Source organism: Columba livia, chromosome 20 (genome assembly GCF_036013475.1).
Source record: "Columba livia isolate bColLiv1 breed racing homer chromosome 20, bColLiv1.pat.W.v2, whole genome shotgun sequence".
Lineage (NCBI taxonomy): Eukaryota > Metazoa > Chordata > Aves > Columbiformes > Columbidae > Columba > Columba livia.
Window position 1 is genome coordinate 2,966,212 of NC_088621.1, and position 27,895 is coordinate 2,994,106.

Sequence of the window (27,895 nt, forward strand, 5' to 3'; positions counted from 1 at the left end):
CACGTGGCGCGGCCGTTGCGGAGGCGGCGGCGCCGAGGCGGGTGAGGCGGCGGGGACCGGCGGTGTGAGGGGGGGCACCGGTCGTGAGAACGGGGCAGAAACAGCCAAAGGGCAGCTGGAGTGGCTCCTGTGACCCTGGAGCGGTGCTGGCTTTGTCTGGCCTTCATCCAGCCAGAGAGGCCTGCACACCCAGCAGGTGGTTGGGTGGTTCTGTGATCCCCCTTGTAGGAAAGGGTCATCTTGCCAGTGCAATAACAGGCAGGGTCCCTCAGCGAAGCATATTTTATTAACAATTTTGCAAAACTGGGTGTCCTACCTAAAGGGAGGTACATGGAATAGGGCAAAAAGCCCCTGCTTATATCCCCCCCCAAATCCCAGACATAAATTCCTCCTCTGTTCCCCGTCGGTTGGGTACTTGAGGGTTTACCCATCTCATTCATCTAATTCTAACAACGCCCCATCCTTATTGATTTATTTAAAATATGGATTCCTGGCTCTTTGGCTACCTTCCCCACTAGATTAATTTTTTTTAATACAGTAATCAGGTTTCATTCTGGGACTAATTCAAACAGACTTTGTTTTACGTTAAGTATTCATAGTCTGATGTCTCTCAGTCCTTACCCCAGGCTGGGGTGAGGCACCAGGTCCCCAGTTTTGTATAAACAACATTCCTCCTCCAATGGCTCTTTGCACCCAGACCTTCCTCAAGTTGGGGGAGAGGTTGCTGTCACCCTCCTTTTTGGGGTTAATCTGGAGGAAACAGCCATAACTGATTGTGTCAGCTACTGAAGTGTCGTTTTTGTAGTCAAAAAGAAGTTCTCTGAGCGATGGTATTTCACAGTGTCATTAGATTTCCACTTTCTCCTAATTTTGTTGAGGAAAGAAGATGGCTCATGCGCTGCCTCTTCCAATTCCCTGCCCCGTCCAGCTTGGAAGTGTCAAAGGCGACTCTGTGGAGGCTGAACTGCACGAGTATGTCAGGCAAGGAAACTATGTGAAAGTGAAGAAACTGCTGAAAAAAGGTAAAAGCTAAGTGTAGACAAGTGCTGGCAGGAGCGATTTAGCTTTTCCTACATGTTTATATTTGTGGTAAAAAAAAAAAAATAGTGTCCTATCTGTACAATTCAGTTGTGAGTGAAATATGTATACAAAATGTATTATAGGTGGCCTTTCCTGGTAAGTGGCACTAATTATTGAATCACAAAATAGTGTATGAAAATAAGTACATTGAAAACTAAGCTCTTAGTTGTAAGGAAATGAGGTAACACTAAAGGCCTGAAAGTCTACTTTAGGAATACATTATTTAAATGCAATTTTAACATAATTCTGATTGCAAAATGCTTAGGGTATGGTTTAGATATTGGTATTTTTGGCACCTAGTTTCTTAACTACATGGGAACAGGAAACTTTGTAAATGAATCCCAGTGTTTGATGCGGTTCTATTTCATTTTTACTATGGAGAACTTCAATAGCAGGTGCTGTTCTCTATCGCACCGGTGCCTGGCTGTGCAGCGGGGCGCTGCCCGGGGGCTGCGTGCGGAGATGCGGTGCCGGTACCGGGGCGCGGGCGGGCGCCGGGCCCCGCTGGAGCCGCTGCGGGCGGCGCTGGCGGCTCGGGGCGGGGCGGCCTCCCTGCGTGGGGCGGGGCCGCGCCTGCGTGCGTGAGAGCGGCGCGTCTGATTGGACCTCTGCGCTACTCCATGCAAATGAGGGGGCGTGTCCCGCGTGTGGCACCATGGGGAGAAACAGTGGGTCGCAGAGCGGCACCGGGGTCGCGGGCCGCGGTTCCCCGGGAGGGGGGGCTCGGTGGGAACGCGGGGGGGCTCGTCGTGGGTTCCGGCGGGTGGGTGTGTGGGGGTGTCCGTGTCCTCCAGGGCGGTGCGTGTCGGTGGGGGCGGGCGCGGCGGCGGGGTTGCGTTAAGACTATACTTTCAGGGATCATTTCTGTAGTTGGTCACTAGAGGAGAGTGATCTAACGTGATCGGCGTCACAAGCCACGAGGAGGAGCGAGGTGTTCTCTTCTGAGCGCGAGGCGGGCGAGCGGTGCTGCTTGGGCAGGAGCCGCTCGCCATTGATGACCGTTCCCGGCTCTCTGGTGGGAGCCGGGAGGGAGAGAACACGGGCTGAGTGGTTTGTGCCCTTTTTTTAATGTGGTTTTAAAAACAGATGAACGTTATAACGGGTAACCGACCGTTCGAGCTGACCCGCGAGGCGCTTTCTGCCCGCCGAGGAGCGTTCCGATTTTGTGCTGCGGCAGAACCGGGGTCGCTGTCGGGCTGTGCGGGCGCTGCGAAGGCGTTCTGGTACTGCCGGAAAGGGGTGGAGAGCTTGTTGGGGCCAGGGAGACCCTGCTGCCCTCCCCATCATGTCACGCTGTCCCTAGAAAGCCGGGTGGGTGGCTTTGGAGACGCGAGTGCCGCGCACTGGAGAGGGTCAGGGGGTAGCCGCTCGCTCCTAGCGTGGAGCTGCGGGTGAGAGGGGCTTCGGGGCCGCCCCAGCCCCGCTCGAAGCCGTGTGCGCTTCCGTTGGCGGTGTGTCACTCGTGCCACAGCGCCCCGGGCGCGGCCTGCGCCTGGTGGCTGAGGGAGCGGGGTGCAGAGGGCGGTTTGTGGGGTGACTGCAAGGGGTGCCCGGCGAGCGCGACCGAAGCGTTGCCCGAAGCCGCAGTCGGGCGACGCCGTCCCTTGGTTCGTAGCGCTGTGGAGTGCGGGCCGTGTCCGCGCGCATGCGTGGCTGAACGGCGCTTCTCATTGGACCTCTGCGCTACTCCATGCAAATGAGGGGGCGTGTCCCGCGTGTGGCACCATGGGGAGAAACAGTGGGTCGCAGAGCGGCACCGGGGTCGCCGGCCGCGGTTCCCCGGGAGGGGGGGCTCGGTGGGAACGCGGGGGGCTCGTCGTGGGTTCCGGCGGGTGGGTGTGTGGGGGTCTCCGTGTGCTCCAGGGCGGTGCGTGTCGGTGGGGGCGGGCGCGGCGGCGGTGTTGCGTTAAGACTATACTTTCAGGGATCATTTCTGTAGTTGGTCACTAGAGGAGAGTGATCTAACGTGATCGGCGTCACAAGCCACGAGGAGGAGCGAGGTGTTCTCTTCTGAGCGCGAGGCGGGCGAGCGGTGCTGCTTGGGCAGGAGCCGCTCGCCATTGATGACCGTTCCCGGCTCTCTGGTGGGAGCCGGGAGGGAGAGAACACGGGCTGAGTGGTTTGTGCCCTTTTTTATTTCTGTGGTCTTAAAGATAGAAGATTCGGTGAGAAAGGCGTGGAGTGTTGTATGAGCGTGTGAACAGCAGCTCCTAGTGGAGCTTTCAGCTGGTCACTGCATCCCAAGCCTTTCAGTGGAATTTTGATTGCAGTGGCAGCGTGGGCTTTCCACGGGTGGGGCAGGGGAGGCAATCAGCCAGGCAAGTTTAGGTGTTAATGTCTGTGTTCCGTGGATTGTTCAGTGCCGAGCTCTGTGACAGTTTGTTGGTACCTGGGCGCACTAGGCACGCAATGGTGTTGTCAAGCTGTCAGTGGCACGGTGACAAACCCGAGGCATCATCCCCTTCAGAGCACCCGCGGGCGCCGCGCAGCACTGCCTGGTGTTGGTGCCTGGGCCTCCTCTGGTGGTGCAGAGCGGAGGGAGCACGGGCTGAGACAGTTGTTGCCTGTGTCATGAAAACTGTGCAACTGGTCCGTGCCGTCCAAGGCGAGAAGCTGTTATGCAAAGTGTAGAATTACAAGAGTAATCCTCTATTCATGCACGTGAGGTGTCCCGTTCAAACTGGGGAACCCCAGATGCTGTTTTCCACGTGGTTCTTACATCTGTCAGGCCTTCATGTACAAGGTGGTTTGACCAATCACTGCTTAACACGCACAAAACTATTTTGCAAAGCAAATATAATTCTATGGTGTCGTTATCCATTTGTTTCTTTCTGGATCTGGGTGTCCCTGGCATCGGTCTTGCTGCAGTTCTTTAGCTATGATGCCAAATAATGGGGGTGTGTTTCACCGAAGTGTTAGAGAGGCCGGGGTGCTGGCCTCGTCTTGGTGGTCCAGGAGCATCTTCTGTTCTTCCTGGACAGCTTTTAAGATTCTGAGAAACAGGTCATTATCCTCAGGGTGGGGGTCGTCCTTCTTGCAATGAGCTGGGATCCTGTAGTCATGCCCACTCCACCACGACAATGCAGAATGCCATTACATATCCGAGGAAAGTTCATACAATTTAATAAGACTAATAGGTAAGCTAGTTAGGAAATGAGATTTTCTTAACAATAGTCAAGAGGAGGTTTTTCACAGTCTCCAGGTGACTTTGAATAACTTGTAGGCTTTTGTACTAGCTCTAACGTCCGTGGCTCTGCAGTCCCTGGGACCTGGAGTCTTTTTGGACTCCAGAAGTCACCATTTGAGTGATGACATTCAGCAGCAGCTGAGAGAGCTGCGGTCACCCGGGACTGGGAGTGCCGTGCTGCGCTGCCACCAGCGACCCCCTTCTGCCTGCGGACAGTATCACAGTATGTTTGGGATTGGAAGGGACCTCTAAAGCTCATCCAGTGCAATCCCCCCATGGAGCAGGAACACCCAGATGAGGTTACACAGGAAGGTGTCCAGGCGGGTTGGAATGTCTGCACAGAAGGAGACTCCACAACCCCCCTGGGCAGCCTGGGCCAGTGTCTGTCACCCTCACTGAGAAGAAGTTTCTTCTCAAATTTAAGCGGAACCTCTTGTGTTCCAGTTTGAACCCATTACCCCTTGTCCTATCATTGTTTGCCACCGAGAAGAGCCTGGCTCCATCCTCACGGCACTCACCCTTTATATATTTATAAACATTAATAAGGTCCCCCCTTAGTCTCCTCTTCTCCAAACTAAAGAGCCCCAGCTCCCTCAGCCTTTCCTCACACGGGAGATGCTCCACTCCCTTCAGCATCTTTCTTGCCCTGCGCTGGACTCTCTCCAGCAGTTCCCTGTCCTGCTGGAACTGAGGGGCCACAACTGGACACAATATTCCAGGTGTGGTCTCCCCAGGGCAGAGCAGAGGGGCAGGAGAACCTCTCTGACCTACTGACCACCCCCTTCTAACCCACCCCAGGTACCATTGGCTTCCTGGCCACAAGGGCCCAGTGCTGGCTCATGGTCACCCTGCTGTCCCCAGGACCCCCAGGTCCCTTTCCCCTACGCTGCTCTCTAATATGTAATTTCCCAACCTATACTGGAACCTGGGCTTGTTCCTGCCCAGATGCAGGACTCTACACTTGCCCTTGTTAAATTTCATTAGGTTATTCCCCGCCCAACTGCCCAGCCTGACAGGAGCGGGTTGTCATTGCAGCTGTCCCGCCCAGTCTCGGTGTGTGTAGCCCCGGCGCGGAACGTTTTCCGTCCGGTCCCGCGCGGCCCCGGGCCAGTTTGGGCGAGGCTACGGCGTCACGTGTCGCGGGGGCGCGGAGGCGGAGCCGCGTGCATGCGTGCGTGAGAGCGGCGTGTCTGATTGGGCCTCTGCGCTACTCCATGCAAATGAGGGGGCGTGTCCCGCGTGTGGCACCATGGGGAGAAACAGTGGGTCGCAGAGCGGCACCGGGGTCGCGGGCCGCGGTTCCGCGGGAGGGGGGGCTCGGTGGGAACACGATGGGGGGCTCGTCGTGGGTTCCGGCGGGTGGGTGTGTGGGGGTGTCCGTGTCCTGCAGGGCGGTGCGTGTCGGTGGGGGCGGGCGCGGCGGCGGTGTTGCGTTAAGACTATACTTTCAGGGATCATTTCTGTAGTTGGTCACTAGAGGAGAGTGATCTAACGTGATCGGCGTCACAAGCCACGAGGAGGAGCGAGGTGTTCTCTTCTGAGCGCGAGGCGGGCGAGCGGTGCTGCTTGGGCAGGAGCCGCTCGCCATTGATGACCGTTCCCGGCTCTCTGGTGGGAGCCGGGAGGGAGAGAACACGGGCTGAGTGGTTTGTGCCCCCTTTTTTTAATGTGGTTTTAAAAACAGATGAACCTTGAATTCATCTTTCTTTCCAACGTTTGTTGTGGATCTGGATCCTTTTAGAGCACCTTTTTTTTTTCATTTTAGTTTCAGAAAATTACATTAATTGTACTAAATAACGATGGTTAAAGCAACAAGTTATTTATCTTTTAATTAGTACTTTAGAATAAATTAGTTTCTTATTAACGCAGCCCTCGTGTTATCTGTGCTTATCCCATTTAATACTTTGTGATATTTATAGATCCTTGATGTATAAACCTTGTGGAACAATACATGCTACATAAAGAAAGACATCTGGAAGACCATATGTTTCTTTTTGCAGTTTCTGTTAATATCATTATGTTTTCATATTTCCAGTATTTTGGAGTTAATGTGACAGTCAGTTTTGCTCTTAACAAGCCACTGTCTGTTATTCAGGATGGTAGGGAATAAACACTCTGATAATAATTTGTTTTCTTGTAGGTGTTTTTGTGGACGCTGTAAATTCCATGGGCCAAACTTCTCTCTTCACTGCTGCCTTGCTGGGTCTCGGTAAAATAGTGGATGTGCTGTTGGATTATGGCTCTGATGCTAATCAGTTAAGTAGGAAAACAACTTCTTTATTCTTAAAGTGAGACTAATCTGTAATCTTTAAGTGGTTTTAGTCAATGTAGTATACAATATTCTCTATATACAAACACAGAAGTGCTTAAGATGCTTGTTGCTGTTTTAGACAGATGCTCAGAGGTCAGTAGGTGCCTAATTTTCCTTATTTCGTGTTCTCTGTTGTTTGGGTGTACATAGATATACACAGACGTTCCAGGGACGCTGCTTTCTCCCCCAGAAACACAGCTGGCGGAGTGCAGGACGGGTAGGTTGAAACATTTCTGCTTTACTGTTCCTCAGTCGCTGTCACGATGGAAGCACCCCGGTCCATGCAGCGGCTTTCTCCGGAAATCAGTGGATTCTTAGCAAGTTATTGGATGAAGGGGGTGATCTGAGAGTACACGATAAAGATGGAAGAAATCCGCAGTGCTGGGCGATGTCAGCTGGAAAAGAAAGCAGTGCTCAGGTACGTGTGTAACGTGTTGAATATGTGATTGGTGTGTGCTCGCATCTTAAAGTGAAGAAACTCCAACGTTCCAGGGAGAAACTCCTGGCTTTTTCTCTTACATTTTAATGTAATTTATTTTCTTCAAATTTTTCCATGTATCCATTTCTTGAAATGCCTATTTAAATAGTGCAAATAATGAGTTATTTTTCAGTAGTTGTGATCTATGAATTTTAAATGGTGGATCTTACAGTTCTGAAGTTTTTGTTGTTGTTTTTCCCTTCCACCTCCTCTCTAGATGCTGGAATTCATCCAGCGTTGTGCGCTCCACATGCAGGCTGCCCTTCAGAACTTCCCCGCTGATCTGCTCCGGAAGGCTGGCTCATCACAGGCGCTGGTCTGCAGCCCCTCCAGGTTTGGGGGGCTGGTTCAGGGGTAAGAATGTTCCCAAGCACTGAGGGATTGACCTACAAAGACTTCTACGTCCCTATTCTCTTATCTTAACATGTTCTTGTGTCTTTTTGGCAATATCAGATTTAAAACCGCTCCTAGGAATTATGATACTTCTTATTTCTGTGCTTAGAGTTCCACATAGAAACTTGATAGTTGTAGATATCTGTATATTAAGAGGTACTCTTGAAATCAGCAATGTGAAATCCTGGATATTAATAGTATTAAAATGACAGTAACATGAGGTAGTTTGTTTCTTGATCTTTTAAGGTCACTGTAAATCTTTTGGGGGTGTGTTTCCAACCATTTCAAGAGCTTTTATGTCGGATACTTGTTAAGAAAAATATGTACTTGTGAATAAAAAGAGATGCAGGATACCTGCATATATATATATCTATATATATATATAAAAATTTGGTATCTTGCTTTAAATAAGTGTGTATCATAACAGTGTACATAAAAGTTTAATGAGTTGCACAATAAGTTGGAATTTCAGCATCTGCATTACACTGTGTGGCATCACTCAAATGCTACGTTTTAAATACATGGCGGTTACAGAACTTCTGCATTTTTCTCTCTCTTTTGTATTTTACTTAAAGCCTTGGCATATTAGTTACTGTTTATGGTTTTGATGCTTAGGAATGCTGACAGTCCTCTGGGTAGATTTCTAAAAGGTGGAGCTAATGCAGCCAAGAACATTTTCAGCTTTGGTTTCGGGAAGGTAAGATGCTATGGATGGTGGTGTTCTGATAATATCAGGACACTTTTTCAGAGTCACGTGTTCTTCACAGTAATTACCCCACCTGTGTTACTTTTCATTTTTAGTGCATTCTTATTTCTATCAGAATGGTGGGAAAAAAACTGCGGAAAGCACAAATATTGGGGCCTTTAGTCGTTAGTGGGCCCTCTCCGAGGAAGCTGTTTTGGAGCAGGCAATATAAACTATAAGCTACCATGTGAAATGTCATCTGTGGGAGTTGTTAATGACTGTTTCTGCTCTCCCTGTTTCAGCTTCACTAGAAAGTTAAGCTTTTATATAGATTTCTTAAGCTTTCATTTTGATACTTTGGGTGATGCTCCCATTGCAGCGATTGCACTTGAGTTTTCCATGGGCTTGCGGCAGATGTGACACATCTGGGGAACTGTTGCATGTTCCTGTTGGTTACACCCTGGTGGTGTTTCAGTTTTACCTTGCAGGCAGCGGGCATCCGGGGTACTTGGCATCTCTCCCCATTATTGGCGAAAAAGACGTGGTTCAGGCAGATGATGAACCAACATTTTCTTACCATGTTGGACCGTACATGATGATGACAAAGTAAGTGGAATCAAAGGGATTTTTTTTTAGTTTGTAAGTAATCCTGCAACTGGAAAAAGTACTGCAGAAAGCATCTCATACAAATTCCTTTTTCTTGTAGCTTAATGTGGGGAGGCAGCAGAGTTACAGTGAAGGAACTCAGCTTTGAGCCCCACCAGAACTGTAGTAAGCTCCGTTTGGCTGATCTTCTCATTGCAGAGCAGGAGCATAGTAGGTAAGAAAGAATGTGCAGTAGCTACAAGTGCTCCTGGGGTCTGAGTGTCTCCAGTGATGTGAGGAAACGTGCTGAGCCTCGGGAGGACTCTTGAGCTCCAAACGAGAAATACAGGTCTCTGTGTCTCCTCTTTTCTCTTCCCACTCCGTTTGCTCCCCAGTGGATAAAACAGCAGAAGATGATACTCTCTTCTTGTATGTCTGGATTAATGCTTCATTGCGTATTTCTTGGATGGCTTATTTATAGTTTCTCCTAGTCTGACAGTAAGTGCTGTTTCCTTAATGCCTCCTCATCTACAGTTCTTTTAAAGTCTTGGGAATTTACTGAGAAGTTAGAAGTGCTCACATATTGATAAAAACGCCTAAAAGGCCAGGACTTTTAGTCTCAGATTTACCTTACAATGCTTTTTCCTCTTGCTTTGCAGTAAACTCCGTCATCCTCATTTGCTACAGTTGATGTCTGTTTGTCTGTCCAGTGATTTGGAGAAAACCCGTTTAGTATATGAAAGGGTTAACTTTGGTTCTCTCTACAGCATCCTGCATGAAAGGGTAATTGGAATACTTGTTTTTAAATAGCATACATCTGTCTAAGTTACTGGAGAAACTGCAGTCAAAGGCAAGAAATTCTAAGAGTTCATTCTGCTTCAGAGTGAATTTTGGCATAGTCTATCTTTGAATTATTTCTTAAGGTATTACTAGTTGAATTGATTTTGAGAACAAACATTATTTAGCAAGTGCAATTTGTTTGACTTTTACTGCAGTATGTTTCCTGTTTGCTTTCTTTACCTTATTCTGTACAATAATAGTTTTTCCCTGCATCAAGCCTCAAAGACCTTCACTATGAATGTGGTACTTCTGTTTGGTTTATTTTTCAGCGTACAGAATTCCCAGTACTGCACATGGAGACGATTTTACACGTGCTGCTTCAAATTAGTGACGCTCTGCGTTTTCTACACTCCCGTGGGTTTATCCACCGTTCACTTAGCTCCTATGCGATTCAAATTGTTTCTTCTGGTGAGGCAAAGTTGTGCAACTTGGAATACATGATAGAGAGGTAAGAAGGTTCCTCACTGTTTCTTCGAAAGGGACAAACACAAAGTCAGATTTAGTGCTAACACTGCTGAAGTGCCTCTCTTAATGACTGAGGTCTCCTGTCTCTGAGTCAGGCAACAATTACAGGAGTAAAGAACTCCAAATTATTCCTGCTCAGGTCCGTTACCTTTGCCACAGGCAGTATGGCATATTTCAGGTGGACGTAGTTTCTGTGTAATAAGTATCTGAAAATAAAAACTGGTAAGAGAAGCAGGTCTTTGGCAGAGTATAAAAATACCATCATAGAGAAATAGAACCTAATTTACAGAACAGAGGTGAAATTCCTTTTTGAGTCACTAATTCTGCTGCTGGGTTGGAAATAACTTAAGTCTCCTCTTGTTATACTAAACTTGTGCTTATGGAGGCTTACCTGAAATGGTTGAAGATTCCACCTTCTGGATATAAGTATACATTACAAAATAAACGTTGGCAGGCTAGGTGGCACTGTCCTGTATTGTGTCCATGGTCAGAGAGCCCTGGCCAGAGCTAAAGTTTGTTTGTAAAATTCCCATTGGGAAACCTTCAGCTTTCTCCCATTTCTTTTTGAGTGTAAATTTGTTAACGGAGGTGTTACTTTCGCCAGGTCTTTGTTGCAATGTGCCAAAACACATTCATTGGTGTGAAAATATTACCCATTTTTATTTTCAGGTGTACTCTGGACCTTTTAGTTATTTAAACCAAAAGCAGATAGAACAAACTCAAATGTCTAATTCCAGAATATATACATGCTAGTTGAGTGTGTTGTATGTCCCAATTTACAGCTTTTTTCCCCTTTATACAGCAAAGATCATGGAGAACACAGTGATCTGACACGTATTCCTGTCCCAGTGCAGCTGTATAAGTGGTGCTCTCCTGAAGTAATCCTTGAAAAAGTTGTCACGGTCAAATCGGATATTTATAGCTTCTGTACGGTAGTGCAGGAGGCCTTGACAGGTATATCTATAGGTTTAGGCTTTTGTCACTAGAATATCCCCCTAACTGTTTTCAGTGCAGACCCTAAGCCCCCACATGTCTGTTTAATTCATCTCTGTGACTGGATCAGACCTTGCTGTGATGGCTCATACAGACTTAACTTGGAAGAGGAACCTCCAGGCAAAAAACCACAAATGTTAGTGGCAGTAGCAAAGACTACCAGAAACCTTTGCAAAATGTAATCGGAAGACTTAAAATTGCATAACTAAATGATGAGATTAATGGTTGGTATTAGAGAGATACCATCTTGTGTACAGTGTTTTTCTGCTGGTTATCTTTTCACACAAGCACAGCAAAACTTTCGGTTAAGTCTTTGAGTTGTGTAAAACAAGCCTGCGCAGCTTTAGTCTTCTTGATCACTAAGATAACAAAACATTATCTGTAAGTTCTTAACAGACAATGTTATGTATGTTACGTATTGACTTTGGCTATTTTGCCAGTGAAATGGGATAAACAATTACCCTAAAAATTAAGCCCTCTATTAGCTCATTGGTAATGAAGAATCCAGAGCATGGGTTCCAGTGTAACTGTCCTCTAGAGACTGCTGTCAGCTCTCATTAAAGTGTCCATGGCTGAAATAAGATAAGTAGGAGATGGCAGACTGGATTGAGTGCGTGTTTGGTTCATGACAGTAGTTGTAAATTAGGGAATGTGCAGACAAAAACAATCATGCTTCAGTATCTCTGATTCTTTCATCTTCTTTTCTACTTTCATTAACATTGATATACAGCTTGTGACATAAAGTCTATATTTATGTCTTGCAGAGACCCCTCCCTGGAAAGGTCTTGAAGACTCATCTATTGAACAGCTCATAATTTCAGGACAACGGTTAGAAACAGACGTCAGGCTTCCTATGCCCTATTACAATATCGTAAACTCAGCGCTAGAACCTAAACAGAAGAACCGTTCTGTGAAACTTCAGGATATTCAGTATATACTGAAAAATGACTTAAAGGTGACCTGCGGGATTGTAGCCTTTCATGTATTTAAAATGGCAGAGTTCTGTGTTCATTCAAATTCAAGTTCTTCTGCTTAAATCTGGGTGGGAGGCTTTTTTGTGTGTAATCTGAACACCGAGTATCCTTTCCTGATCATGCAGGCAAACCGTCTTAAAAAAGAAGGCAGACGCATAGAACTGCTACTATAGTTGTCTTTTATAGCATTTTTTTTGTACTACAGGACTTAACTAAGTTTCAAACTGGTCATGCTGACGGACTCTCAAAAGCACAAGGGCCTACTGTTTTTGCAGATGTGAACATCTGTTTGACATCAGCTTTTAGCTATCAGAAGAGAAGACAGGAACTGCAGGGAGAAGAGATAACCAAGGCCGGTGAGTTTCTTTTAGCAAGATATCACTGTCCTTCACTTAGCAAGCTCCTCACTCCAGAAAGGTCTAATATAAATAGTTAAATGTGAGCACTTAGCTTTGGATTCCAGCTACCACCCTAATTGCTGATGTAAACTCAAGACTGTAAGTCTGATTAATATTTTAAGTTCAGGCACACTGTTTTCAGCAGAGGTGTTAAATGCTCCTGTAACCTCTATCAGACATTAACTCCTAAGTGTGTGAAAATAGTGTGTTTGATGGACATTTGGAGAAATAGCTTGACACTTAAATTTTTCAGACAGCTCTGCTGCCCCAAGACACTCTCATTTTCCGGAGGAGAATAGTGCTGTAGTGGACCATGAGGCACCAACCGGTCCACAGCCAGTTGCGCACAACAAGAGTCCTGATGTAGCTTCTGAACTCCCAGTGACCCTCAGTGTCAGCGATGCGGATGACAGCCTCTGTAGCTTTGAAATCAATGAAATCTTTGCCAGTTATCCAGAACTTCACAAAGACTTTCTGGAAGAAGGAGCTGGATTAGGTGAAACTCTAAAGGATGAAAAAGGGCAGCGAAAGGAAGATGAGGCTGCTCTCAGAGACCCATGTGCATCGCCTGGAGTGCACGGTGAGGAAAAGCCACTTGATGAGGAAGATGAGTTTTTGGCGTCGGGTACAGAGTACGCTACGGAAGAGGAGGAGAGGATAAGTGAGATCTCTGACCTGTGCACGCTGGCGCAGGTGAGAAGAATGAGTAGTCTGTCCCAAAACGAGCAATACATCAGCAAATGTGTCCTCGATTTAAAGATAATGCAAAGCATGGTGCAGCAGGCAGCAGATTCCCTGTGCAGAACAGAGAAGAAACTGGACAAATTAGAGGCCACTGAAAAGCAAAAGAAGCTACTCCAGGAAATTGGAATGAATCAGCTTTCTAAGCAAATTGTTCAAGACAGACACTGGAACAGATCTGATGATGCTTCCCAAAATATGAATAACCCTTTTTCTGGAGTCAATACTGTTTTATGGAAGGCTGTGAGGCCACCATCAAGTGTCTATATTCCACCACTGGTAACATGTCAGGTGCAAGGAACACTGTGTGCGGACAGTTTCCAGGCTGCTTCAAAGGCAGCAAAGGAGATGGAGGCAGTAAAAAATGAAAAGTGGAAGTGTTTTCATGAGATGAGGACAAGTAATAATGAAAACAACCATCATGATCTCAGTTTCAGTGTGGTGAAAAGCCTGGATGATCAAGGGAGCCTAGACCATGAGGTAAAGTGTTGAGCAGGTGACTGTGTTCATCATGTCTGTGTTCCTTAGCACGTAGAGAGATGTAGTTATGGATGGTGTCCAAGAGGAGGGGTGAATCTGTCTTTCAAAATACACGTGCATACCATATGCATTGTATATAGGAATTAAAATTGTCAGCTCAGCAGTTCGATAGTATTATTTATTCTTTCTCCACACAACCCCCCCAGCAAAATACTGGTCCTGTGGCTCAGGAGGGAATAAATCCTGTACTAAAATGGAGATGGGACTGTCAGGGAAAGGGATGAGCAGAGAAAGATTTTGGGGTTTTTTTTACGTGTTTGCATACTTAATTGTAGAGGTCTAAGCTGTCATTAGTAAGGGCTTCCAGAGCATTATTAAATATAAGTTGCTGACATGCTTAGCCCAAAGAGAAAGAAATTAATGTACTGATTTGCTGTTGAAATAACCTTGAGTCATTTAGATCCGCTCATTCTCCCAGGAACTACATGTTATGATATTCTGCCTACATACATGTGAAACCTGCTATAAATCCAGGGCAGAGCTTTTCCTAGGCTAAGGCCTGGAGTTGTCATGCTTCCTCACAAGCAGTGCTACTGAAAATATAACCTAGGGATAAAGTTTGCATGGCCCAGTTCTTAGTGTATCTCATAGACACCTCAGCTAGTAATTACCAGAATGCCAAATGTGTGCTGAATCATGGCTTGTTGGACTCATTTCAGCATTTACTCCCACGCGTATCTGGAAGATGCAAAAAAAAGTTCAACTTGCAGTGTCAGAGAGGAGGTGATTCACATTCTGCAGCGAGTGGAAGTGAAGAAAAGTGGTGAGTTTTGAGTGTATTCTCGAGAGTTAATTCTAGTAGGTTAGGATATAAATATGTCAGATGCTGGAGCTGTGGTTAGATGGTCATGTGAACAAACTCAGGATGGGAATTGGGTTGTTGTTATCCAAGTCTGAAGTTCTGAGTATGTTCAGTTGTCCATTGATCTTACTGACCTGAATAAAACAAATTACTTAGTGTTCTTTGTCTGCCACTGTTTATATAGATAGGTCATGTGAAGGCAGTTGACAGCTTTCGAAATCTAGATTTTAGTGTACAGCTTGGTTGGTTGATCTATAATAGACTTAAATATCTGTCTGTGCTTTCTGAGCTTCTGGCGGCTCAATCTCCTGCTTGTGTTAGGTTCTTAGAGAATGTGTGCTCTCAGCCTTTTAATTAGCATTATAACAACTTCTGGTCTTTTACTGACTGGGGAACACCTAACATGATACACTTGTGCATTAACAGAGTTTGATGCATCTCATAATGGTTTATTATAGGTGCTGTCCGAAATCAAGATCTGAAATTTACAGTACAAAAATAAGTGAGGAGGGAAGGCTGATGCAATCGGAATGGAGGAGTGAGTACGTCTGTGTTAACTCAGCATTAACGTTAGTGAGTCTTACTGCAGTGCGTTAAAACTTAACATGCTTTCTAGCCTATGAAAGGTCTGTGAGGCTGAGTTTCTGAAGCTCTATTAGGCAGTTCTTGGATGAAAACCAAATGAGTAGGATCCTGTGTCTTGCACATTCAGGGCATGGAATAATCACAACCACAGTGAGATGGGTTGGTTATAAAATCCAGGGAATTTCTGGCCTTGTTCTGGAGGATATAAGGGAGGAGCACCATATTAATTTAGAAAGGCTAGTATAGCAATGACCAGTGGGTGGCAGTACAGCCACGAATAACGGAGAGTGCGAACTAACAAAAATTACTCATTTAAAGACCGTACTAATTTATGCAGTTTAGGAGGTGTTTAGGAAGGAAGTGTTTAGCTCTTTTCATGATAAAGGAGTTTACAAGGTATAACTTCAGCATTTCCAAGTCTGCAGACACAATGAAACTCAGGAATGGTTTGAAGGTCCAGTTTCTTTTGTCTGAATTGGTAATTGTATTATTTTTGTGTAGCTGAGGTAAAGCAAATGGCCAGAAGAGTGGCCTCAGGACAACTAGAGCTCAGCTCTCCCTATCCAGCTGGTGAATGTACATCCGAGAGTGAAGCAGAGAGTATAAAGGAAGCCTTTCAACATGTCAGGGTCCAAAAAAGTCAACACCAACAAAGCTATAGATGGCAGACAGGTGATAATGTTGAGCTTTGGGATCTGGGCAGTGAGGATATGTCTGAATATGAGGAGAGTGATCTGGAGTCTGCATTCAGAAGCCCTGGAGGTAAGGATGAGAAACAAAAGATAATTTCTTCTATTTCTGTGTCTCTCCGTTTCCCAGCAGATTTCAGCTTCAGTGATTGTTTTGTTTTATTGTTACAATAATTTTCAATTTTATCTTCCAGAATCTTGTCCCCAGAGAAGGTCAATCACTCAGTCATAGGTGAACATAAATAATAGACTAGGATGAGTATTGCATGTTAATAGGTGGAGGTAATGTCCAGTGAGCTCGGAGACCCTTCATCATCCTTGATTCCCATGTAGCAGCATGGGAGGTGCAAAACTTTCCAATCCAGGAGTATGCTTTCACACTTTATTCCTTTCAGTCGGACTACAGAGATGTTTTTTCTGTAGCAGCATAGTGGGTAGTGCTTTTGTAATAGTTACAGATAAAGGAACCAGGAATGCTTCACATGCCTAGATTAACAATGTGAGCATTTAAGTGTCATTATTTCTCGATATTCCTGACAGAATGTTGGTTTACTGTCTGCTCTCATTGATATTACATTGGTGGTTCAGATCACTCCATATTTTTGCCTAATAATTTTGTTCCATTCTGGCATCCTAGGGAGAAGCTGCCAGTCACCATCACAAGATGAACAAGCAGAGTCTGGGATAGTAATTAATGAGAATTCAGTCTTTCCTCATCAAGTTGAGAATCCATCCAGAGTATGTAAAGTAATCCAAGAAATGTAGTTGCCGCTAGTTATCTGTAAACCAGTTCAGCCTGGCATCTCGGTGTTGCACACCGAACCACCAAGGCAGCTGATCTTTTTAGTTATGATCTGACTGACATTCCCTCCTTCTGCCTCCCCTTTTTTTTTGTTTGGTTCTATAAACCATCAAAATAACGTGAGGAGCAGGAGGTAGGTTGAAACTTGGAGTGATCAAATTAAATACAATTTTGATTCACTGCAGTATTGTTTAACATCATTGAGTAAAATGTATATAATCTCAGCTTTCCTTCACAGCTCTATCAATTTTAGTACTCAATAGTCTCAGAACAATCTTCATTTCTTGAAGATTTCAAAACTATTGTATGGACTATTAAATCCAATCCGTGCTGTTTGCTGATAAGCTCTTGCAAAGTTTGTCTGTCCGTTCTGATTATTGTGAGCATCATCCTCTGAGAGTCGTCCTGCCCTCCACAACTTGCCTGCGAGAAACTGAATTTGCTCCCTTTTTTCCCCCCTTCAGACCTTGAATGCTCAGGGCAAATTAGAGGAAGCTTGTGAAGGATTTTTACAGAAACAGTTCCCTGAAGATGCAGGATCAGGTGTTCAGGGTTCAGGTAAATGTGCTCTTTCTTTTGAAGGTACTTTTGACTCAGGGAGACAGAGTCTTGTTCCGCTGTATTTTGTCAGCAGCACTCCTGTCAGAAGGCTGGAGCTTGATTCTTCAGGGTCACTTGATCTCTTATTCCTCATTATTTTAGTGAGAGTTCAGGACAGTCAGGGCTTCAGAAGATGAGGTTTGGGCATTGCAATCACTGAAATATTATTGAGTACAGTGATGGTGTACTTGCTGTGTTTCAGTTAAAAAAAACCAAAACTTGTTTGCAGTCTTCTGGTTTTACACCCTAGGGCTAAGTTTAATGTTTTTATGCAACTTTCTATGGTGCAGGAAACTGAATTACAGTTGTATTTACACATTACTCATTATTTATACATTATTGCTAGAAGGGTCTTGAGCTTAAAGACTGTAAGAGCTGACATTGTGTGCAGAATGATGGAAGGATCATCGCTGTTTCTCTAGCCTGTTTCCTCAACTCAGATTTGTAAACGTTGCGATATTCCCCAGTGCTTCAGTGGTTGACTGTCTGGCAGCTGTGGTATGTTTGTGAAAATTCATCTTTAGAACACATTTGTCTCTTGACAACAACAAAGGTCACAAGAACCAAAAAATTTAATAAAGTTGCAATTTCCTGTTCAATGAGTTGTGTCATTTTCTTTTGCACTTGCAAAACCCAATAACAGGGAACATTTGTTATTTGTATTCAGGAGAAAAAATGCTATTCTGCAGCACAACAGCGCAGAACTCTGGCAATAACACACAAGGACTGAATCAACTTATCCATGTGCCTGTAGCAAGGTAGATAGTCTTATTTGCATTGTTACTTCAAGCATAAATTAGTTTATAAAGTGTGTTCTCTTTATTAATTATGCTTATATATCTGATATTCAAATAAGATGCCAATGGTGGTTTTAAATTATTATCTACATATCATAGTTCCTTGCCAAGAAAATACTAAAAGGGTTTTCACAAGTCTCATGAGTTTTGTTTTTTACAGCATTCAGTATTTTTATTTTTTTTGCTTAACGAGGGACTCAAATAGGAAACATAAGTCATGTATCTATTACAGTTCCTTTTACACTGTTAAACTACAGTCTTAAACAGAGCAGAGATAATTCAAATTAAGGCTTCGGTTGTCTGATTTAGTTTTGTTGTGCTTTGGGTTTGGAGCTCAAGTGGCATGAAGCCCATGCCTTGTCCCCTCCCGTGGGATCAGTGCGATGCGAGAACGCTCACCACATCTTCCCTGGAGGTAACATTAGCCTGTGCTTGGAGATTTGCAGTCTCATCTGTCAAACATGAGGCATTTCTATCCAATATTTTTGTCAATTTAGTATTCTACTAGCGTGCACAGATGTTGTCTGGAATCACCAGCTCCTGCTGCATGGGGTGCTTCTGCTTAGAGGAACAGTCCTCGCCTTACTGGTCTCCTGACCATGATTTTTGGGGGTCTGAAGAGCCCCCAGCCCGTAGCTCTGCTTTCTGTGTGTACTCCAGCCTTTATTCACGTTTCCCAAGCGTGGGAGCGAGAGCTGCTGGTACCACTGTCAGTGCTGCGCTCCCTCCCTCTCAGGAGGAACCGAGTTACCAGAGGCAGGGAGCACGTGTGTAAACACTCGGCTTTAATGTAAAAGGTAATGGTTTTGGTTGCGCTCTTCGCTCCTTTTCTCCTAGCACGCTCCATCTTCTAAGGTTTCATGCAAAAGGTTTTTATGAGCTGCAGTCTGCCCCCGAGGGAAGGTAGTCCTTTAAACTTTTAGAGAGAGAGGAAACTAAATACATTTATCTTCATAATTCTCTGAGAGGATCAATGAATGTGACCTTTCTTCCCCCACTGCAGTGTTGAAGCAGCGCAAGAAGGGATACTGTGGGAGCCGCGGGAAGATCGCAAAGAAAAAGATGTGTAAGAGCCACAGACCATTTTATAGCAAAACTTCAGCAAGCTGGTTATTATCATTGTAAAAGTTTTGTGTTGATGCAAAGCGGGAAGATGGGACAGACCAAAGCAGAGACAGGGAAAACTATCTGATGTATCGAAGGAGTATTTTCTTGTGATAAGTTGGGAGATTGGTATAAAAGAGAGTTTTCTGCAGTGTGGCTCACATTTGAAGTTTGTGCCTTTTCTGGGGGCGGTTTCCTGAGACTGCGTTTATAGAATTATTAAAATGAATCCTGTAAAGAAAGGGAAAGTAAATAATTAACCTTTTGTGTCTCTGCAACATCATTGAAGATAGCGATCTTTAGACTTCCAAGAATTCTTTGAGTTTTCAAATGGAATATCTCCCTTTTGGAAAACTAGATAAGACTGAACACAATTAAACTTCAAAGAATCTGAAAATAGCAGAATTTAGTGATTCCCAAGTATAAGCAGTGGCTGTTCTAACTGTCAGAACATCTTTCAATGCTTCAGATCAGTGACAGACATTCAGGATTTGTCGAGTATCCCCTACGAGCCGGAGAACTACTACGGAGATACGGATTGTAAAACGCCCCGCGTGAGTCGCACACCGAGCGTCAGCACCCCGCTCAGCTCAGGTACCCTGGGAGGACAGATCAATCAGTATATTTTGAGTGTTGATAAATTGATCTCAATGTTCGTTGAATTTACTGTTGTTTAAGAGCAATGAATTATCATTTGCTTTGTACTTTCAGTAATTTGGTGCAATAAAGTAATCAAAGTTTTGCATAGATAATGTCTGAGGTGGAACTCCTAGGTAGTCAGTTTGGACTTCTGCTTAGAGATCATGTATGGACAGTCGTTTCTCAGAGTTCCTTGTGCAGATGCCTGTTAAATACAAGAATTTTTTCTTCTGCTTCTGTTGAAATGTGACCAATATAGAAAAATAAATGTACTTTTTTTTTTTCCCTAGAAGGAAAAATTCCAATAGCCTTTGAGAAATGCAAACACCTCCATGAAGTAGCTTCAGATAATTCCTTTTGTGGTTCTCCAGAACTTTCCTCTGCAGCATCCAGGACATTTGCTACAGCCTATGAAGAAGAAAGGAACACCGAACTCCCCTCTGCTTCAGGAGTTTGCTCATCTGAATTGAATAAGCCAGTAAGTCTAGAAAATTTACCTTACGCCAGTTTGTCCTTTTTCTGCACAGATGTGGCACAATGTTATCAACTTTGTATCAAAAAATCCTCTCTCTTTGGAGTTAACAATTTCCAAGGTCACTTTAGTGACCTTTTCAGATAATTATATATAAAATAGTAGCCTCTATGCCTTTCTTATTGTTATTCATTGACGGAGTTGTCATTTAAAGATTAAGTTAGAGTTTGTGCAACCAGAACACTAGTGACTGTGTTCATTGTCATTAGGTCAGGTCTGTGGCTTTCTGCTTGCGTAGCAGGCGGTTGGAGTTCATTAAGCTCATTAACAGCGCAGCACTGCCTTGACTGGCTCTGTGGAGATATTTATTTTGTCACTTCCTTGTCTAAAATCTTTCCCTAGGGTTAAGTGCATGAAGTACCTGTTTCCATTTTGAGGACAGCGAGGACTTGCCTGTGAATATAAATTCTTGATTTGGGGTAGATAAGTGTGCCTGGCTTTAATAATAAAGATACAAAACGGAGAATGGGATACTAAGAGATGTTGGAACTGTAGTTTCAGAGAATTCCTGTCCAGTTGTCCGTACAGAGTGTTGAAGTGGATAAAGATTTCATTGCTGACGGTATCTTATGGGTGGCCAAAAGGTGAATGCAGAGCAGCCTAAGCAAAATTTTTGATACATCTGGCTTACCTGGATGCTACCCCTGTTTTCATATTCTGAACTGAGGGAAGAGCTTATTTAAAAATTTAATGGTCAACTAAGGCTTTAATCAAGGCCGTACCTTATGTGGGATTTAGTATGTTGAAGGGGAGGATTGAAGACCAGCAGTTCTTCAATTTACCTTCTCGTGTTTCATGGTCTTACACAGGAGGGGTTGCCAGTAGTTGCTCCAACCTTGAGAAGCACCAGGAAGGCATCTGGTAAGTCTCTTAACCCAGACGCAGCCCAAATAGAATAATCAATAAATGGAGAAACAGATTTGAAAATAAATTTTGCTGTTAAAGATTTTGTGTTTGTACCTGCAGACTAAGAACTCTGACCTCTCATCCGCCTACATCTGAAGTGTAAATGTTATTGGCTTTGCAACACCAGAGTGAGAACTGACTGTGAAAGTCTAGCTCTAAATGATTTCTCCATTATGAAATTATTTGAGAATATTTGGCAAAACATGAACGAGCCTGCTCGTGCAGGTTGATAAATGAAATATGTCAGCAAGATGCTGTCATAATATAAGTCTATATCACAGTTATTAAGGATTAATCACTGCTAATTAACTAGACTTTATTTTTCTCTATCCCAGCGCTCTCGCAGGCATCCAAGCACTGCACTGATGAGCTGCCTCCACCAGCCCGAGAGCTGCTGGATGAAATTGGTAAGAGGCACTTCACCCACAATGGTATGAGGCTTGCCAGCTGTGTTCAATCAGGATTTCTCCCAAATCATCCACTGCTAAAATACCCAAGAGCTTCCAAATTAGTTGCAGTCAAGTCAATGATTAGGAAGTTAGGCATCAACAACTTAAATAACTGGCAATTATTTGAGTTAGTCCTTGAAGTTTCTGCGTTTCACGTAATGGGTAGTTGCTGCTGCCAGCCACTAACCCATGGAGCACAGGTGGCATTTAACACTGAGGTGAGCTTTGTGTAGACTGAATTTTGCGAAGGTGTCCCAGAGCAACGTGCGTTCTCCATTAAAACAAATGCAAGCCAGGCGGCCACATCCCTTTGGTATTTTTGCAGAGTTTAGTCTCAGTGATTTATGTTTCTTTTTGTAATCACATATATCTTCACACAGAACACTGTGTAAAAATGCTGCGTTATTTTTACTGGTGTGTGTTTTACAGAAGAATTTCCTTTGGTTATTCAGCTATAAACTCTTCCTAAACTAACACCAGAGGCTGGGATAATTAAATGTATGTAGGTTCTATGTTCTTCTAGAAATGAGGCACCCAGACATATTCTGATCTTTCTATTTCCTCATTCACCAAAACAAGGACATGCGGACACTGGCATCAAGTGAATAAATAATGGCCAGAGACAATTTGTAGGATGTACTATATGAACCAATTATAGATTATGTAAAGGTTTTCATCTGAATTTAGATGGATAAAGTAATATGGTACTTCAGATTGTATAGAGTCAATTTAGAAAGAATATTCAGATCAATAAGGAAATATTCTGTTTTTAACAGAATATTTAAAGCAGCAAGAATCCATCACTCGAGACTTTAAAGAGACGGGATTGTATGACTGCAGGGTGCAAATAAATGGTTAGTTAATCATAGTCCTACCGTAGAGATCGCAAATAGAAAATTACTTTCGCATTGCTGCAAAATAACTCTGAATACTTATCACTGTTTGTTCGGTTATATTATAAACTTCCTTTTTTTTTTTGGTTTTTTTTTTGGTATTTGTGGTTCAGCAGAAATTTGACAGGATTCTCCCTTTCTTGGTAAGGTTATGTGCCGTGTTTGTGCACATAGTAGCCCCTGCACCAGTGTTTGCTGGCTGTGCACTCACTGTCTACAGTCTACAGGGATCTGCTCTGGAGGGCTTGCAGGTCTGAACCATCAGAATTAATCCTCTACTTGTATTATGCTGCTGTCATGTATGCTGTGTGCAAACCGAAGTGACAAAACCCACAGCAGTGTGGATGGTGGGCAGCTGATGGAAAACAGAGCTGAAGTTTCCATTCTGGGAGGGTGGTTCAGTTGAGAAAGTGGCTGGTGCTCATTAATGGCTCATGTTTCTTATTCACCATAACGAAATAATGCCTCTGATTTCATGGTGTAAGAAAAGAGCATCCACTGGGGTAAGCAGGATGATATTTCCTGTTCTCTTACAAAGATAGCGGTAGTGAATCTTTGTGCTTCTGAAACTGCAGATAGTAATAAGTGGGAATAATTTTTAGGTGTACAGCAAGTAACGTCAGAAGAACAGAAAACGTAAATCTTTATAGGCTTTGCAATTGTTTCCAGTGAGTCAGAAACCAAAGTGCAGTTTTAAAAAAGAAAGATTTTTTAAAAAAGGCAGAACATGAGTTAGTCTGTAAAAAAGCTAAATAGCAGAATGACTTGGGAATATGCTACTGGCACTTGTTTGTGTTAATCCTACAGCTTTGTTAGATCTTTTCCCGTTTAAAATTGTTACCCAAAGGATAGAAACTACTGTGAGTTTGTTCATAGGAGTATCTTGTTTTCAGGTGGTTGGGAATGCAGCAGCCTGTATTGCTGGCTGTTCCGTCGCTGTGGTTTTGTTGTATTTGCATAAAGTACAGCTATTTCAGACTCCATTTTTGTGACAGCCTACTGCTTCCTGCTTATCATAGCTTAGCAGAAGGTGGCTGAATATATTCACATGATGTAGGGAACAGAACTTAGCGAGATAAGTCTTGGAGGGGGAATATCATTGGATTTTGCTAAGTAGAGTAACAAAGCGAACATCCACAGGTTTTCTTTTGATTTTTCTCCCATATCTAGGATTGTAAGGGGAGAGATTAAAGATTAATTTCCACATGAATTTTTCATTTTAGTGTGAAGCAAACTGTTCGGTCCTGTGAATCTAAAAATGTGTAACAGTAAAATATTTATCTAGGTCTTGCTACTGGCCACCTTTGACTGTAGATAATGTGAATTTGCTTAACTGGCAGAGAATCAGATTATGGAGGAAAGAATAACTGAGAAGTGAACAACTGGAAGTTTCCCAAGCGCAGTAAATAAAAGCACATTTTAATTTCTTTAGTATCTTCCTTCGTAACTTTCATATTAAAATCTTTCTGTTTATGTCAATAGTTCCCGATCAAATGCAAATGGAAGACAGAGAGTCAAAAAAAGAATCTGAGAGAAATGAGAAGAGAAATGAGAGTTTATGGACAAAGGAGTCATTTCATCTAGCAGAGGAAACAGAAAGGTATGAAAAAAGTACAAAAAGGCATGTTTGGCTTTGATTTACAAATGTTTGGAATAATGGTTCCAGTATATTTTAACAGGATTCAGTGCCTACAGTAAGCCAAACTTTTTAAGAACCCTGATAATATGACTGTTTTATTTTTAAATGTTTAGTATTAAACTTGCCAGCGTGTATTTTAACTCTTTTATTTAGCAGGGCTCACTCCACTCTTGATGATGTTTTAGAACGAATGCTCCACTCAGTTCCTGGAGATGAGGAGATCCAAGAACAACCTCAGGGACACACTCTTGGGTTAGCTGATCATTTCTACTTTGTTCATTAGTTTGTTTTGTTTATATTCTGTGCACAGACCTATGCAGGACTTGTCAGAAAATGTGCTGCCACTCTAGAGGCAGGACTGTGTCAGGGAACTTGCCTGGAGACACCAATCTGAACTCTCCAGCTAAACTGGAATGGTGGGTTTTTTGAGATAGAGAAGAATGTGTATTATAAGAACAGAATCACGAAAGCTCTTTAGCCAAGACTTCAAATAAGAGTTTGGGAAGATGGTTATATTGTCATGGCCATATAGGAGGAAATGAAGCAAATGGCAGAATTCATATATCCGTCACTTTAAGGAAAAGATTAATAGCCCAAATAATTTTTTTCCTCTTACAACCAATGATCAGAGCCTAGTGACTCTGACCAACTCCACAGTAAATGCCAGTCCTAAGTAATTCCTAACATGCATCTTACTAAGGAACACAAGATATTGTTGTGTTGGGCATCAGGATTTTTTTCTCCATTGAACACAGAAGGCAAATGTTACAATAACCGGGAGGATCTTGCCAACAGGACAAACCAGTTCCTGCAGTGTATGAACTGCCACGTTCATAAATGGCTCGATCCAAAGCCCATTCACACTCATAGTCAGGCTGCATTTAATGCTGTTAATGTACAGAACCGTTGGAGCCTCCGTATGGATGTAAAGCTAAAGCACATCTGCAGTCTTGGAGGGAAGAGGCGGTTTGGGGGTTAGACGGGAAAGATGCTCATTATAGGTCAGGGTAAAAATAGAAAGGTGTCTGACATCTCCAGAGGCTTCTGGTTTAGTGCTCGGTATTCATCCTGTCTAACAGAAAATACAAAAAATGGAGTGATACACAAAACTCTGTCATTCAGGGCTGCAAGCCTGCGAGATCTGGAAGATGCTGGAAGGAAGAAGGGAGTAGAGGAAGGTGGAGCCGGGGCCCGAGGCGGAGCACTGGAACGCCGCGCAGGGAGTTCAGAAGGTCCTCTCCGTCTGTAAAGCTGCTGGGTGCTGTGCTGGGCAGTATCACCTTTATCTTATCGTTAGCACTGAATTTGTCAGGCTCGCACAGACTAGTTTTTTGCTTTTCTTGATTTCTGCCATCTGGGTGCTGTTTCTACCCCGTGCTTTGAAAGGAGAGGAAACTGCTCTAGTCTTAAACTCTTTTCTAATAATTTTGGTCAGTGAAGACTGATGGCTTTGTGCACTGTTTGCTGGAGCTGCAGAGTGCCTCTCTCACAGCGAGAGTGCCATTTCCTCTACTCAAAAGCACCAAAAAGACAACTGATAATACCATGTGTGTCATGATCAGTGCTCAACCTCTCTGGCTGAGGCACCGAAATGCTTCACACTGTAAGGACTTTGGTTACTATCAGTGAGGTTTGGTGCGTACCTGTGATGTGTGTGTGCTAGTGCCATCAAATCCCTTAAACGTCTGTCTCCTGGTCTCATCCCCCATGGCTTTCCGCTAATAGGAATTAGAAGTTAGGAGGAAGACTTGAGATAAAAGTCCAGATCTCCATTAGGAACTGTCAAAGCTGACTGATACTCTGCAGCTAAAGTAAAAGGTTGCAATTTTCAACATTTCTCCATTAAAGATGTTTCTTGTTACAGGGAGAGGGCTGACATACTTCTATTAAGTTAATGTGCATTTAGTACTATGCAAAAAGTATCAACTGGCATTTTTTTCTGCAAAGAAAAAGGCAGCAGCCTTGTCTTTCTGGAGAGAAGGTTTGATTTCCCAGTGTGGAGCACAGGATGTCTTAAAAGAAACTGATCATCAGTGTGGTGGGTTTTGAACACTTGTGCAGCAGTCAGCTCTACAACACGTTTCACTTTTCCAGAAAGGCACCCAGAGTTGAAGCATCCCAAATCATTAGTTACTTTTGGAAATGTTGATGGTAACTTTTAAACCGAGAAATCTGGAGGTAACATCGTGCTTGTTATTTGCACAGCGTGAGCATGTATGACCCTGCTTTCTGTCAGGTGTCTGGAAGAACTGGGCTGGTAGGGACTGGGTTTCACGTTTTGAAAACAGAATGATTTCTGATTACCGGTGCAACATAATGATCTGTCAGAGAGGTCTGTGGTGCCTGTTCAACACGCTGCTGCGTGCCGACGAAACCAGAGATTTCCCTTTGAAGTGCTGAGTGGCTGGATATGTTCTTCTTGGTTCTGAGCTGAATTTACATGTTTCTTCAGACAGGCATCCTGAAGATCAGAAATTCCACTTACAGAAACAGCTGACTTCATCTTCACCGTTCAGGTGAGCCTCTCGGTGAATTATATTGGGCTTTTGGCAGAAATGTGTGTATTCTCTGGCTGTGTGAGATACATTGTTTTGCATCCTCGGGAGGCAAAAGGGGTGATATGAAATTGATATGAAATCCTATTCCCTTCAACTTGTAGTTTGATAGAAGAAAAAAAAAAAAGAGAAAAGAAAACAAGAACAACAAAACCTCCACAACAACAAATGTGTCATTTTTCTTCCTTTTTTTTTTACCCTGCAGGATAATTGTTTTGGACCAGAGCTCTCCTGCCTGATTAACATGGATAGTGAATAAGTTCTAATGCAGCACCTGCTTACTGCTGCTTGTACAGTATATGCAGCCTGTGAATTGCAGCCCTTTCTGACCACGTAAAAATTGTGACGCTCAGACTTCCTTGGACTGCAGCAGCGAGTACGGAAGAAAATCCAATGACTGACTCTGTCACACAGTCTGAACTGGTTTTACACCATCATTGCATGTGAAGGCAGCATCAGTAATGTTGCAGAATTGGACTGTTTGCTGGATACGACACTGGCCGGTGGGGTTTTGTTCTGCGCATACACGCTTTCATAAGCAAAATAATTTCTTGCTCTGTTGCATTATGCAGTTTTCAGTGTTACAGACAAAATGATTGTAATTCTGTGGGCTGCGGTTTCTGCTCAGGCTCTTGTTAAATTTTTCCATGCTGGAGTGCAGAGTGCTGCGACAGCCCATGTAGTGTCTGTTTTTCCTTGCTCATTAAATTTAACAAGGTAATTTCTTGTTTTCTCTTTTCTTAGTGCTTTTGTGATCTAGTGTTGAACTGATTTGACTGATTAAGGGGATTAATTGCTGTGCAGAAAGCTAATGAGAAAAAGACAGTGTTCTCCAGAGATTGCAAGTGCAGCAATAAATTCCCTGCCAGCATTAGACAAGAATGTGAGAAAACCTCATTAGTATTACAAAGATACCTGTTGTTCGGTTAAACCACACTTTTGGTCAGCCGCATCCAAAACAAAAACCAAAGTATGTGGATATAATAGAGCTTTGGGTCAGGATCTGGATGGGCACAGCAATTTCACGTTTAACTTTTCTTGTGATAGATACTGTTCAGGTGCAGGAGGTGTGAGGTTTGTCCTTGTCCCTTTTTAACAGACACTGATTTTAGTGCCTTCGTACAGCTGGGTGTTAACCGTGTGAAGGGAAATTCCACCTGTCTGTAACTGTTAGTTAATTCAGTTTAATGACACTAATAAAAGTTTTCAAGGTTATTGTGCTATGTGGTTATT

The 27,895-nt window shown here is 43.7% G+C and overlaps 1 protein-coding gene and 3 non-coding genes across 10 annotated transcripts; all 4 read left to right on the top strand.

Moving 5' to 3' along the window:
• TEX14 (testis expressed 14, intercellular bridge forming factor) lies at window positions 1-27,877 on the top strand. 7 transcript variants are annotated; one of them, XM_065036782.1, is made up of 31 exons: window positions 1-41; window positions 884-1,022; window positions 6,408-6,522; window positions 6,831-6,996; window positions 7,274-7,410; window positions 8,065-8,146; window positions 8,610-8,740; window positions 8,841-8,954; window positions 9,379-9,502; window positions 9,829-10,007; window positions 10,827-10,978; window positions 11,782-11,972; window positions 12,197-12,347; window positions 12,643-13,610; window positions 14,330-14,433; window positions 14,931-15,010; window positions 15,559-15,819; window positions 16,384-16,484; window positions 17,013-17,106; window positions 17,816-17,906; window positions 18,949-19,011; window positions 19,519-19,643; window positions 19,979-20,166; window positions 21,030-21,081; window positions 21,462-21,533; window positions 22,352-22,429; window positions 23,951-24,068; window positions 24,261-24,359; window positions 25,230-25,339; window positions 26,560-26,623; window positions 26,868-27,877. In XM_065036782.1, exons 2-31 carry the CDS (start codon window positions 887-889, stop codon window positions 26,899-26,901), a joined length of 4,380 nt encoding a protein of 1,459 aa, XP_064892854.1. In that variant the 5' UTR covers window positions 1-41; window positions 884-886; the 3' UTR covers window positions 26,902-27,877. The 7 variants fall into 7 exon arrangements, with proteins under 7 accessions (XP_064892854.1, XP_064892847.1, XP_064892848.1 ...); XM_065036775.1 differs by having other exon boundaries at window positions 24,264-24,359; XM_065036776.1 differs by having other exon boundaries at window positions 19,982-20,166.
• On the top strand, window positions 1,920-2,132 carry LOC135575928 (small nucleolar RNA U3). The gene has a single exon (XR_010467381.1). It is a non-coding gene; the product is annotated as a small nucleolar RNA U3 (small nucleolar RNA).
• Window positions 2,989-3,201, top strand: LOC135575936 (small nucleolar RNA U3). The gene has a single exon (XR_010467389.1). It is a non-coding gene; the product is annotated as a small nucleolar RNA U3 (small nucleolar RNA).
• On the top strand, window positions 5,703-5,915 carry LOC135575937 (small nucleolar RNA U3). The gene has a single exon (XR_010467390.1). It is a non-coding gene; the product is annotated as a small nucleolar RNA U3 (small nucleolar RNA).
• Window positions 27,878-27,895: the final 18 nt, after the last annotated feature.

Excerpts from the sequence above, each read along its gene's own strand:
- TEX14 (XM_065036782.1), top strand. The coding sequence starts at position 887 with ATGGCTCATGCGCTGCCTCTTCCAATTCCCTGCCCCGTCCAGCTTGGA. Across the intron at positions 11,973-12,196 it reads TACTGAAAAATGACTTAAAG|GACTTAACTAAGTTTCAAAC; the intron begins GTGACCTGCGGG and ends TTTGTACTACAG. Across the intron at positions 25,340-26,559 it reads CCGCGCAGGGAGTTCAGAAG|ACAGGCATCCTGAAGATCAG; the intron begins GTCCTCTCCGTC and ends ATGTTTCTTCAG.